This window comes from Orcinus orca, chromosome 1 (genome assembly GCF_937001465.1).
Source record: "Orcinus orca chromosome 1, mOrcOrc1.1, whole genome shotgun sequence".
NCBI lineage: Eukaryota > Metazoa > Chordata > Mammalia > Artiodactyla > Delphinidae > Orcinus > Orcinus orca.
Genome location: NC_064559.1, coordinates 144,980,360 through 144,992,723, shown reverse-complemented (window position 1 = coordinate 144,992,723; position 12,364 = coordinate 144,980,360). Strand labels below are relative to the sequence as shown.

The 12,364-nt window shown below is 36.1% G+C and overlaps 1 protein-coding gene across 7 annotated transcripts in view; it reads right to left on the bottom strand.

Annotated features, from left to right (window-relative positions):
- USP33 (ubiquitin specific peptidase 33) overlaps window positions 1-12,364 on the bottom strand; it is an 89,341-nt gene that overhangs the window by 34,735 nt on the left and 42,242 nt on the right. For 6 of the 7 annotated variants that reach the window (XR_004476890.2, XR_007476145.1, XM_049707078.1 and 3 more), the window contains 7 exons: window positions 9,252-9,383; window positions 8,995-9,048; window positions 8,506-8,568; window positions 7,227-7,379; window positions 4,521-4,623; window positions 3,684-3,753; window positions 2,072-2,185 (listed from right to left, as the gene is read on the bottom strand). Coding sequence is in view for 5 of the 7 variants with exons in the window: in XM_049707078.1 (XP_049563035.1) it covers window positions 2,072-2,185; window positions 3,684-3,753; window positions 4,521-4,623; window positions 7,227-7,379; window positions 8,506-8,568; window positions 8,995-9,048; window positions 9,252-9,383 (689 nt within the window). In the remaining 2 variants the exon portion in view is untranslated. The remainder of the gene's footprint in view (window positions 1-2,071; window positions 2,186-3,683; window positions 3,754-4,520; window positions 4,624-7,226; window positions 7,380-8,505; window positions 8,569-8,994; window positions 9,049-9,251; window positions 9,384-12,364) is intronic. The other variant, XM_033405922.2, reaches the window with a different exon arrangement.

Sequence of the window (12,364 nt, the reverse complement as noted above, 5' to 3'; positions counted from 1 at the left end):
AAGAAACAAATAATCAAAAATTCAAAGAGTTAAACTGAAAAGTATTTGTGTTTCAGAAAATCATTCAAGGGCTTCCCTGGTGGCGCAGTGGTTGAGAGTCCGCCTGCCGATGCAGGGGACACGGGTTCGTGCCCCGGTCTGGGAAGATCCCACATGCCACGGAGCGGCTAAGCCCGTGAGCTGTGGCTGCTGAGCCTACGCGTCCAGAGCCTGTGCTCCGCAACGGGAGAGGCCACAACAGTGAGAGGCCCGCGTACCGCAAAAAAAAAATAAAAAGAATCATTCAAAATTGCCCAATACTGGGACTTCCCTGGTGGTCCAGTGGCTGAGACTCCGCACTCGCAATGCAGGGGACCCAGGTTTGATCCCTGGTCAGGGAACTAGATCCCACATGCCGCAACTAAGAACTGGCACAGCCAAATAAACAAATAAAATAAATATTTTTTTTAAAAAGAGGGCGTGTGTGGTGGTGGTGGGACGAATTGGGAGATTGGGGTTGACATATATACACTAATATGTATAAAATAGATAACTAATACGAACCTGCTGTATAAAAAAATAAAATGAAATTTAAAAATACAGGGACTTCCCAGTGGCGCAGTGGTTAAGAATCTGCCTGTCAATACAGGGGACACGGGTTTGAGCCCTGGTCCGGGAAGATCCCACATGCTGCGGAGCAACTAAGCCCGTGCGCCACAACTACTGAGCCTGCGCTCTACAGCCCACGAGCCACAACTACTGATGCCCGCGCGCCTAGAGCCTGTGCTCCGCAACAAGAGGAGCCACCACAACGAGAAGCCAGTGCACCGCAACGAAGAGTAGCCCCTGCTCACCACAACTAGAGAAAGCCCGCGCACAGCAATGAAGACCCAACATAGCCAAAAATAATAAATTGATGAATTAATCTTTAAAAAAAGAAAAAAAGATTGCCCCTTCGTTTAAAAAAGAAAACAGTGAGAAAAAAAAGAGAACAAAAGCAAACAAAAGAATTGCCTAGTATTATGCTTCACAGGTTCATCAAAATAGCTTATGTTTGATATTTAAGCTACGTAATTTATTGTTCTCCCCCCTAATGAAATGATTATGCTCTACTACATGATTTTTCAAAAAATACTTCTAATTACTTAAAATAATATTTTAATTACTTAAAATTCCTGGGATAAGTATATCTAGTACACTATCTAAATAAAAATTTTAAACCAGCCATCAAATACTCATGAAAACAAAAATGAAAAGTAAACCAGATGCAAGATTTAATCACTTAAAATTCTGTACTATAACACTTCTGAAGTTTAGTAAACTTCCAAGAATATTAAGTTTATAGTTGCAGGGCAAAGAAGCTTAAACATAGCAGTTAAGGGTTAGTTCTAGCTATGCAGTAAGGAACTTAGAAACGTTAGAACCCTTGGCAGCAACGGGTAATACCCAATAGGGATAAATGACAAGAGAGAATTCTGTCTCTTGAATATTAGAAATGTGAATGATATATAACTTCACATCCCAAAATAATTCATTAAAACAATCTTTTCCTAGCATACTGAAATGACAGTAATAACAAATTTTTAACTCAAGAGATACTCTTTAGTTGGGAGTCAAATATCTCAAAGAAAACTGAAGCACTTAAGAATATAAGTACATGAAAGCTTTGGTGATTGTTTTCTTAGAAGAAAGGCTGGGCAGTCCTTAGGAACCATTAAATGCAACTTTCTGAATAGTTCTAATACAAAATATTACAGCAAACAATTATTTTTCTAATGCTACACTTAGAATAAATAAAGATAAGCAGAAAAATAAACATTCATATATGCCTCTATGGTCTGATTTTAGCACTGTGAGAATGCCTACTCCTGAATTAAAAATCAAAAGTGTCAGTAACAGCAGCTTTAACAGTTCAACATTTTATCTCCAGTCCACATATTTCATTTGGATGTTCATTTTCAAATATAACATGCCCAAAACTGAATGTCTCAAATCTCCTTTTTACAGCTCTATAAATGCACCTGCAAATGTTTAATATTTATGACATTCATTTAAAAATATAATAATGAAAATAAACATATTAAGTACATACCTGCTTTTATGCCACAGCTCTGTCATCAGTTTGAGATAACTTTTACAAATAGCTGGTTTCTTATCTGTTCGGGCTAGTCCTCCACAATCAAGAAAAAACTGTGTCAAAGGTGGGCTAGTTTAAAAAAAAAAAAGGTTAAAAAAAAAGAGTTAGAGTGCAGTCACAGCTTAATACTGATTGACTTCTAGTCGTTCAATGAACTGACAGCACATAGAGCCCTGTATCTGTTACTTCTTTGCTCCCTTTTACAGCTTCACATTCTTTCCTTCATTATCTTGCTCAACCCATCAAATCAGATTTGACCCACCACATCAGAGTCCTCAATGCTGCCAAATCCAGTAAACACCTTTCATTTCCCCCTCAGTAGCATTTGTCACAGGTGGTTCACCCATTTCTCTTGACCAATGTAAGGCACTTTTTTACTTTTCTTCTTGACCTCTCTGGTAACTCTTTTCCCTCTTTATTGTTTTTTCTGCTCTTACCAGGTATATAACTATCAGGGTTCCTCAACTTTTCATCTCTTCCCTGGGTGATCATCTGCAGAGCATTCCATACTGCACCTACCTACTTTACAGGACTATAATTAAAAAAAAAAAACTAATTGCTTTATTAGAGACTTTCCACCTACAAAAAAATATAAAATATTTTCCTAGGACCTCTGAACTAAAAGTGATTTGAGGAATTAATTAGTTTAAGCTCCTTGTTTTCTAGATGTAAAAACAAATAACTTCCTCAAAGACATACAACCACCTAGGGTCTGAGCCAGGACCAGCAGTCTTAGGAAACTACAGGCACGATCAAAGCAACCCCATTGGGACAACAATGGATTATGTCCCAACTCAGTTTCTTACCTACTCTACCTTAAGAGTTACTCAACAAGAAAGAGGAAATAACTTTTTCAGGAATATTTACACATTTAGGCTTTAGTTAATCCAGATAATTTTTTAAGTGGGGGCATTTCAGAAAAGGGGGGGAGGCAGCACTATGTGTTGAGAGGGGTGAGGGAAGAGGTACAGCAAGGATTTAATGGGATCCTGTTGGCTAGGGAAATTGAATATAATTGTCACCTCTTTCCCATATTACTATTAATGTATATTTCTTTCATTTCTCTTCTCACTCCTTTTTTCTCAGTGTACTACAGCAGCACGGTTTTCTGCTCCAAGAGTAACTCTATTATTTTTTTTTCATAATTTTATTTTATTTATTTATTTTTGGCTACACTAGGTCTTTGTTGCTGTGCGCGGGCTTTCTCTTGTTGCAGTGAGTGGGGGCTACACTTTGTTGCAGTGTGTGGGCTTCTCATTGCAGTGGCTTCTCTTGTTGCGGAGCACAGGCTCTAGGCTCGCAGGCTTCAGTAGCTGCGGCACGTGCGCAGGCTCAGTAGTTGTAGCTCGTGGGCTCTGGAGCACAGGCTCAGTAGTTGTGGCGCACAGACTCAGTAGTTGTGGCGCGCGGGCTTAGTTGCTCCGTGGCATGTGGGATCTTCCCAGACCAGGGATCAAACCCGTGTCCCCTGCCTTGGCAGGCGGATTCCTAACCACTGCACCAGCAGGGAACTCCTCCAAGAGTAACTTTAAAAAACTATACTAACAAAATTAATTTATCTACTTACCAATTAGAAAGAGCCTGCAAAGCTGCATTCATATAACAAGTATTTCCAATATTTTTCAAACCTGTAAGACCTATTAGGAAAAATTATAAGTTATGTTATCATTCAATAATGCAATGACTCAATTTTATGAGTGTTCGCTGAGTATGTAACTAGGTAATTATTATGGTTCCCAAACTATGTTAAGGAAATACAAAATACATTATAGAAATACAAACAGCAACTTGAATAACCAAAGAGGTCAGACTTACACCAAAGTGTTAATTTTCAGAAAATTATTTAAATATATCCTTAAAGGGTTAAGATTCCCTTACATCAACTATAAAACAGAAAAGTCTGTACTAAACTATACAGATAGTTTATACTAAGAACTGTGGGCTTTAGTAAAGTGATGCAAGAGAAAAGAAGCATCAAAGTTGTCCGTTTGCTTTTTCACAGATACAATTTTACTAGGTCAAATTTCAGAACTTTTTTAAAAATACAATTACTTTATTGATTTATTACAATCAAATACTGCCAACTAGCATTACTTCCACTCATGCATCATTAAAAACAAAAGGATATTTCCTTGGTATTTTCAAGTGATGCATAATACAATAAATAAACAAAAAAAGGTAGAACTTAAAAATGCACCCTGATTAATTATGTAAACTGATAATTTTTTTAAAAAAGCATAACCGATAATCTGATTCCTAGAAATTTTTTTTGTAATTATCTTCTGTAATTATAATAATCTTTTGTAATTATCATCTCTAGATTTTGAAATATTCACATGATACAATTTCCTAAAGAAATGGACAGTAGCATACAAAGGAGTGTTATACAGGAGAATTATTTTACCTCTTGCCTTAAGTTCATCTTCTTCTTCCACTTCTATGTCCAGATCATCAAATACAGCAACCAGAGGAGTTTTTAATGTTGTGTTACTGGGTATTTTAAAATCCTGGATAACAGAAAAGATAGCAGGCTTGAACAAATCCTTAGGTCAAAAATTTTTTTTAATTTGTTCGCAGCTTATCTGTAGACTTCTACAATCTCTCCTGATACTTGTTACTAAAGTTATTTTGCATCCTTTTATGCATATGAAATAGTTTTAAATATTTTTTAAAATTCCAATATTAATTCCTGAGAATTGGATTAACTCAAGAGGTTGCAACTGGTGACTTGGTCAAATGCTAGTCCACACTGTTTTAAAAAAAAAAGGACAAAAACCGAAACAAAAGCAAAAGTTTGAGCTAATATTTTAAAAATTGAGTGAGCTCACATAAAAATCAAATTCTGCAAGTTCGGGCTTCCCTGGTGGCGCAGTGGTTGAGAATCTGCCTGCCAATGCAGGGCACACGGGTTCGAGCCCTGGTCTGGGAAGATCCCACATGCCGCGGAGCAACTGGGCCCGTGAGCCACAATTACTGAGCCTGCGCGTCTGGAGCCTGTGCTCCGCAACAAGAGAGGCCGCAATAGTGAGAGGACCGCGCACCGCGATGAAGAGTGGCCCCCGCTTGCCACAACTAGAGAAAGCCCTCGCACGGAAACGAAGACCCAACACAGCCATAAATAAATAAATAAAAAGCAAACTGTCAACGAGTAAAAATAAATAAACACTATTAAAAAAAAAATTTCATCTGCTTTGAAATTACTTTAAAAAAAAAAAATTCTGCAAGTTCTCTTCTAATAGCAGAAGATCAAAGTACACTGAACCCATTTAGCAACCATCAGTGGGAGGAGGAAACTGAACAGCAGAATGTACTTAGCACGTGCTCTCCAACTTATTACAGCCTATTTCTCTTCTTCAAGGCACGCATATATGCACTTATACCCACCCACTTTATACATTTACTTTACCTTCCTGGCATCTGTAGATACTAGATAGTTGGGTAGGCCCCATATTCTCACTTTGGTGTATTGAAATACAGAGAAGTAGAGCAGCTTTAAAAAAATATCATTCAAAATCTTACCTCCTACAAAACTGTTTGAAAAATCTTAATGACATTTGAATGGTTTCCAATACTGTTATTCTATAATTAATGTTCTGATGAACTGGGTTCAAACAGCCTGTAAATTTTATACTGCTAAAAAAAATCTGTACAAATAACTTTCTTTTTCTTCTGAGTAATTTCTTCAACAATGGGATCATCAGGAAGTTGTATGAAATTAAATTCATGCCTTTTATGTGTTATAAATATAACTCACCAGAAAGTTATTTACAAGCTATCAGAAAAGTATCAGTATACTTATTCAACCAGATTCAGCATTCACTAAGAGTTTGCAATCATAATCTATTTGGGCAGAAATGGCAGATAGCTGTTTTAGCTTACTTTTCTTTAGTCAGTGATGATTATTTTCTCGATGTGTTTTAATTTGTATTTCTTCTTTGTGAACTATCTGTACTTATTCTTTAGATTATTATAAATTGTTATCAGTTCCTCATGTGATTAAACTTTTAATTATCACATTTTTGTTAATAGTGTTAGAGGGTTCAGGTAAACTTATTTTCAAACTACCATGGCATTCAAAAGAAAACCAAAAAACACGTTTTTGAATGATAAATAGGTATCAGTAGGAGAAACAGTAATGATGGTAATTTATAAACTAGAGTTATTCAACTATGAAACTAGAAATGCAACAAGTATACCTTGTCTAAAATCTAGTCACTTGAAGTTATATAATGTGTGAGGCAAGCAAATTTACTATCACAAATATCTACCATCAGAATGTGATACAAAGATACAACACAAAATATCTTATCAAAGAACACAATTATAGAAATACAATGTGATTTCTATAACACAGAAGGAAAAAACTCACTGATGTGTTAATTAAACCATACAGACCAAATGATGATAGGATGCCAACTATTCTTATTTTTTTCATTCCTTTTCCTATTTTTTCTTTTTTTTTTTTTTTTTTGGCCACGCCACGCAGCAGGCAGGATCTTAGTTCCCCAACTAGGGATCGAACCCATGCACCCTGCAGCGGAAGCGCGGAGTCTTACCCACTGGAGGGCCAGGGAAGTCCCTCCCTTTCCTATTTTTTATATGACTAGAAAAGTCTCAATATTAAGTGATCAATCTTTGCAAGCTTACCCATCTTTTGTAACCAAACACTGATGTTAAGCTTTAATGTATTCTATCTGGTTTTCAATAAATTAGTAAAATGTTTACAGTAATATACATTGGGGTGAAGCAGGGAGGGAAATGAGGAAAAGAGAGCTGAATTAGGGCCTATCAAAGAAGGCCCATCACCTCTCCTAGAATCAGACTGGCTAGAAAAACATTATTTAAACCAGCTGTTTTTTTAAGTTTTTAAAACACATCAGGTGCTTTTCCATCTTCAGACAGGTGTGGGCTTCAATTTCACTCTAATCCATCACTCTATAAAAGAACAAAGGCCAGCTTCGGTGTTTCATTTGAGGAAAAGAGGCACATTATGGAAATTTTTTAAAGTACAGGTGAAGTAGGGCTCTTTTAGATTTCAGCTACATGACAAATTCTGAAATTATTACCTGAAAATATTTGATATTTTAATTACACAGATTTAGATTATTACCTGGACACTATTTTCTTGTGTTTGGTGAAGTGGTTTTACATGAGGTAATGAAGGCTGAGTTCCTAATTTTCTATCCAAAAATACTTCTTTGCTGCAAGCATAACACCATACTCGAAGAGTGGTAAGGTTCACAGTTAAATAATGCTTTGTCTCCTGTATAATTTCATGGGAGAGAGGGAAGAAGAGTCAAAATTATAGTTGAAAACCTTTCAAAAGATCACAGAAGATAAACTGCTGGCCTTTGATGAATAACAATATACTCAAAAGAGAAAATTTAAACTGGAGCACCAAAAAACCATTTTTTAGATAAATTGTTAATGCATAGTGAATAGTAACAATATCTAAGCCTACTCCAAAAGTTATTCTATTGTCATTTTTCACCACTATTCATCATAAAGATAAACACAAGAGTTATTATAAGACTCTGCTTTGCGGTTAGCAAGTAATTATAATACAAGAAAATTGACAATAGCACAGTTAACTGTTCCAGGAGATCAGAATGGCAAAAGAATATAAATGACATGAATCAAAGCACAAAACAGCTCAAGCGATAGTGAATATGATCTTGGATATACGAAACTCCAGCCTTTCTCAACTAGAGTTCTGCAAGAGAATAATGCCCTATAGACAATGATCTGAGTAACTATTTTCTCAATTCTCCCAAGAATGGTACAGAGTACCACCATTCTAGATGCACCATAGAGAAGTAAATTAACTATGTACCATGATGCCTGAGAGCCTTAATTAATTCTCTTGAAGAACCCTGGTTGAGAACGGTTAATGCTGTAGAGATAAATATGAACAAGACAGTTCATTCTCAAGAAAATGTATAGTTTAGAATGGGAGCTCTATCTAATCTGTAAAAGAAGCATGCCAGAATTACACACAAGCACCAAACAACCAGGGTGACGTAGAAATGGGACTCCAGTAAGGAGGATGTAGAGAAAAAGGTATATGAGTTGAGACTTGAAGTCAGTCAGGCCCTGTCATAGCCTAGGCTTCTATTCTTGACTTCAACTTCCATATCCTACTATTATCTTCAGCTACCACCTCCATACATCTGGAGGTACATTTCTTAAATCACTACTCTCTTAATTACAACCTCTTTCTAATACTTCCCCTCCCCACCTTTTTATAAGCTAAGCTTTAACTCGTTTATTAAAAAAAAAAAAGAAAAACGGACAAAATTTTGAATTACAACTTAATGTTGTATTTGCTTTCCCTTTCTTTCAGGCTCTCTTTAAAAAATGTCTTGCACGAAATTTTTCTACATACATACCTGAGAATGTATGGTGCTATGATCTATTTGTGATTCACCACAGCCAACATATGAACATCTATTCTATAAATAATTATATAAAAAGGAAAATTAGGTATTTTATAACATGTAAGTTTACAATAATAGCATTACATTTACAATGAAGTTCTGATCACATGGTTTAACGGAAAGATTAAATGACTTCCCAAGTCAGTTATTTTAACCAAAAGGTACTAGGCACAAAAGAATATAACTGGAATATTTATAAGCTAAAAGATATGTCTCCGCTAATAAAAGGTGAGGGTAAAATATTTTAGTGATTTACCAAACTCTGCAAAAAGCACTGTAAGTTAAAGCCCAAAGTTTAAAGTTTAATTTTTATAATCGATAATGATCTTCTTAAAGTATGTTCATTTATGAAGTCCTCTAAGTATCAAAAAAAATCTTCTAGTTAACCTTGTTCAGATATATATTTTTATATCAAACTTTTGAGAAGAAACATACACATACCTCCAGGCACGCCCAAAGGTTTGGTCCTCTGACTTTACAATCCTGACAAGAACCCTATGAAAGGAAAATCACACAGGCAACATTACCGTTACATAAATACAGCCAAATATATACATTCACTAATATCATATATAAAAAATTTGGATTCATGAACATAGAATATTGTAGTAATCTACAGAAAACACATATCTGGGAGAAAAATGAATATGATCTTTTAAAGGATTTTTTAAAGGAAGAAAAAAAGCCCTCTTTCTTACATGAGATTTTTGTATTAAATCTTCTTTAGTTATTTCACCAACTGAATCCAAATGCGGACAATGACCTCGAAAAGCTGACATTTTGTTAGAAATGTTTTCCTGTTTCTCAAGGCTTTCCAAATGAGGTAATACCTACAGAAAAATTGACCAGAAAAGTCAATTTTAAAAGTGCTAATATATTAAAAATTATTAAAAGATAAAACAAGAAGCATACATGTTTATAAGTTTGCCCTACAAAAGTGTATATTTTCAAATACATCTAGGGTACTTTCACAACTGAAGTTAATTTCAACACTGGAAGTTTCTCTACTAATAAATAATCATTTTATTAAAATTGATACCTATGACTCAATGTAAGTTTGTTTCTCCATTACTTTTGCTGCTTTTTCCCCTTTCTCCCATTTCATTTTTTAGAGGTAAATAAAAGGGAAAAAACTTCAGGTTATTCAATTTAAGTATTTTTATCCCTTCTTATTTTTCGTTTAAAAAGATTAACCCTTAGGCTAGAATTGGAATTGAAAAGAAAAAGAATTCAAATGGAAACCTTCATTTTCACACTAGCAATAGCCCACTGATGATATAAATGAAATAGTTTGGTATCCTAGCAATAAACCAGCATAGTCAATTTATATCAGAGTTTCTCAACCCTGGCACCACTGACACTTCAGGCCAGATAATTCTCTCTTGTGGAGGGTTGTCCTGTACATTGTAAGATATTTAGCAACATTCCTTCTTCTACCCACTAGGTACCAGAACACCCTCACTACTACCACTCTGAGCTTTGACAACCAATGTCATTAGACAGTGTAAAATTATGTCCTCTGGGGACAAAGTCATCCCAGGTTGAGAACCACATTATCATATGATCCTTCCAACAACACTGAGATAGGCACCATTATTATCTTCATCTGCATATAAGGCTAATAAGAGAAGAAAACCTAACTGAGTTCACATTGTTAACATAGGATTCAAACTAGGATTTGAATCCACCTATATATCTCATGGGTAAGAGCCAAGGACTCTAAAGTCAAATAGACTGAAGATTCCAGTAAGTGCTGAATGTCGTACTCCTACCGTAAGGGTTAAATGAGGTAGTGCATGTCACGTGTGTAGCACATACTACACATACACATAAAACTTTATTAGGCACTCTGCATCATCCCTTGAGGTTTTTTTATATGACCAGTAAAGGTTTCAGACCTCCCTCCCCTATGAGACAACCAGTTTAAGACTGAGGTAGTTTCCCAAATCAATAATAATTTTCCTAATATTCTTCAGGAGTTTCCTCAATTCCATTAAAGTAAACAGAAGGCAAAGTATTTTGCAATCCCAGTGAACTTAATTTCCTCCAAGACATCACAATGTACTGTAATGTCACTAAATTTTATCTACCTCTACTTTAAATCTTATGAATCATAGAGCAAACTTATACACTGCATTCAATGCCCAGATTATCTTATGAATGGTTTAAGTGAGTGATTTCCAAGTAAACATCTCAAGTCTAACTCAGTAAGGATTTCTAGGTCGTCTTTGGACTACACATTCTACCCATCTATCTATCTATCGCTGTGTTGGGTCTTCGTGGCTGCACACAGGCTTTCTCTAGTTGCAGAGAGTGGGGGCTCTCTTCGTTGCGGTGCGCAAACTTCTCAATGCAGTGTCTTCTCTTATTGTGGAGCACGGGCTGTAGGCACGTGGGCTTCAGTAGTTGCAGCACAGGGGCTCAGTAGTTGTGGCTCGTGGGCTCTAGAGCACAAGCTCAGTAGCTATGGCGCACGGGCTTAGTTGCTCTGCAGCATGTGGGATCTTCCCAGACCAGGGATCGAACCCGTGTCCCCTGCACTAGCAGGCGGATTGTTAACCACTGCGCCACCAGGGGAAGTCCCGGATTGTACATTCTTAATAACAGGGCATTTTATGAACTTTCATTCATCTTTGGGGTTTGAGAAAATTATTTGGGAAAAAGTTAAGAAACTTTCTAGGAAAGAATAAACAGTTATAAATGTGCTGAAATATTAACACATTAGAAAACACATTAAATAAAAAGCTTCTATCAAATCAAATCAAATGATAAGTCCAATATTATACTGCAACCTACAAAATACAACAGGAATAACGCTGGGGTTGATATTGAATAAGTCATTATTTATAAATACCACATTACTATGTAATATTACATAAGCCATGCTCCTGACTTTCAGAGCATGAAGTTAAACTTAAAATAATTAATACTTTCCATTTTTTATTTATGTATGGAGGAGGGTTTCCCACCCACCTCTCACTTCCTTTTGTAATTAGATATCTTTTCCCTCTTATCCAAATACTCCCACTTGCAACTATAATGGAGTGACACGGACCAGATTTACCCTCTCAAATAAGTAAGAAACCAGACCAAAAAATATAAAATAATGGTTTTCAGACACAGACACTGGATAACAGGTACTGCAGGACACTGATCCATAAGAAGATAAAAACAAGGTGACTACCCCAACTTACTGCCTGGAGAGAATTTCCTTCTAGGCCACAGTACAGGTAGAAGAAAACCCAAACAGATTTTGGTGATCTCTCTAAGTTGAAGAGACAGAGTTGAAAATTCAGGGAGGCCAAGTTGAGTAACAGACAGTAAAGAAGTGAATAGAGAGCAAGTGAACTCTGGAGATTCGTAATGGGCTACCATTATGTTTTCAACCAGTACTGATGAGCATGTGCCTGTGATTAAACTACCCTATGAAGGGGAAAGAACTATTGGAAAGGAGCAGGTAGAACAATTCTCAAAGCCAACCCAGGTCTGTCTGTGTTTCCACCAGACAGAGTTTAAAGATTTCATAATACAGAAGGAATAAAATAGCATACTCAGAAGGGTATCACCTTAGTATTGGGAAAAAATTATCCCTAGAAGAAAGACTACTTTGGTTCTGCCTTCAAAAAGTTCAAAAGAGAGCATTAGAGGGTCAAACTGTTCCCAAGGAATTTAACTGTGCCTCAGAAAAAAAATGAACATTTAAAGGAATGAAAACAACCAGCACCTGACAAGGTAAAAATCAAATGTCTGGCATCCAATCAAAAACTATAAGATATACAGGGGCTTCCCTGGCAGCACAGTGGTTAACAAA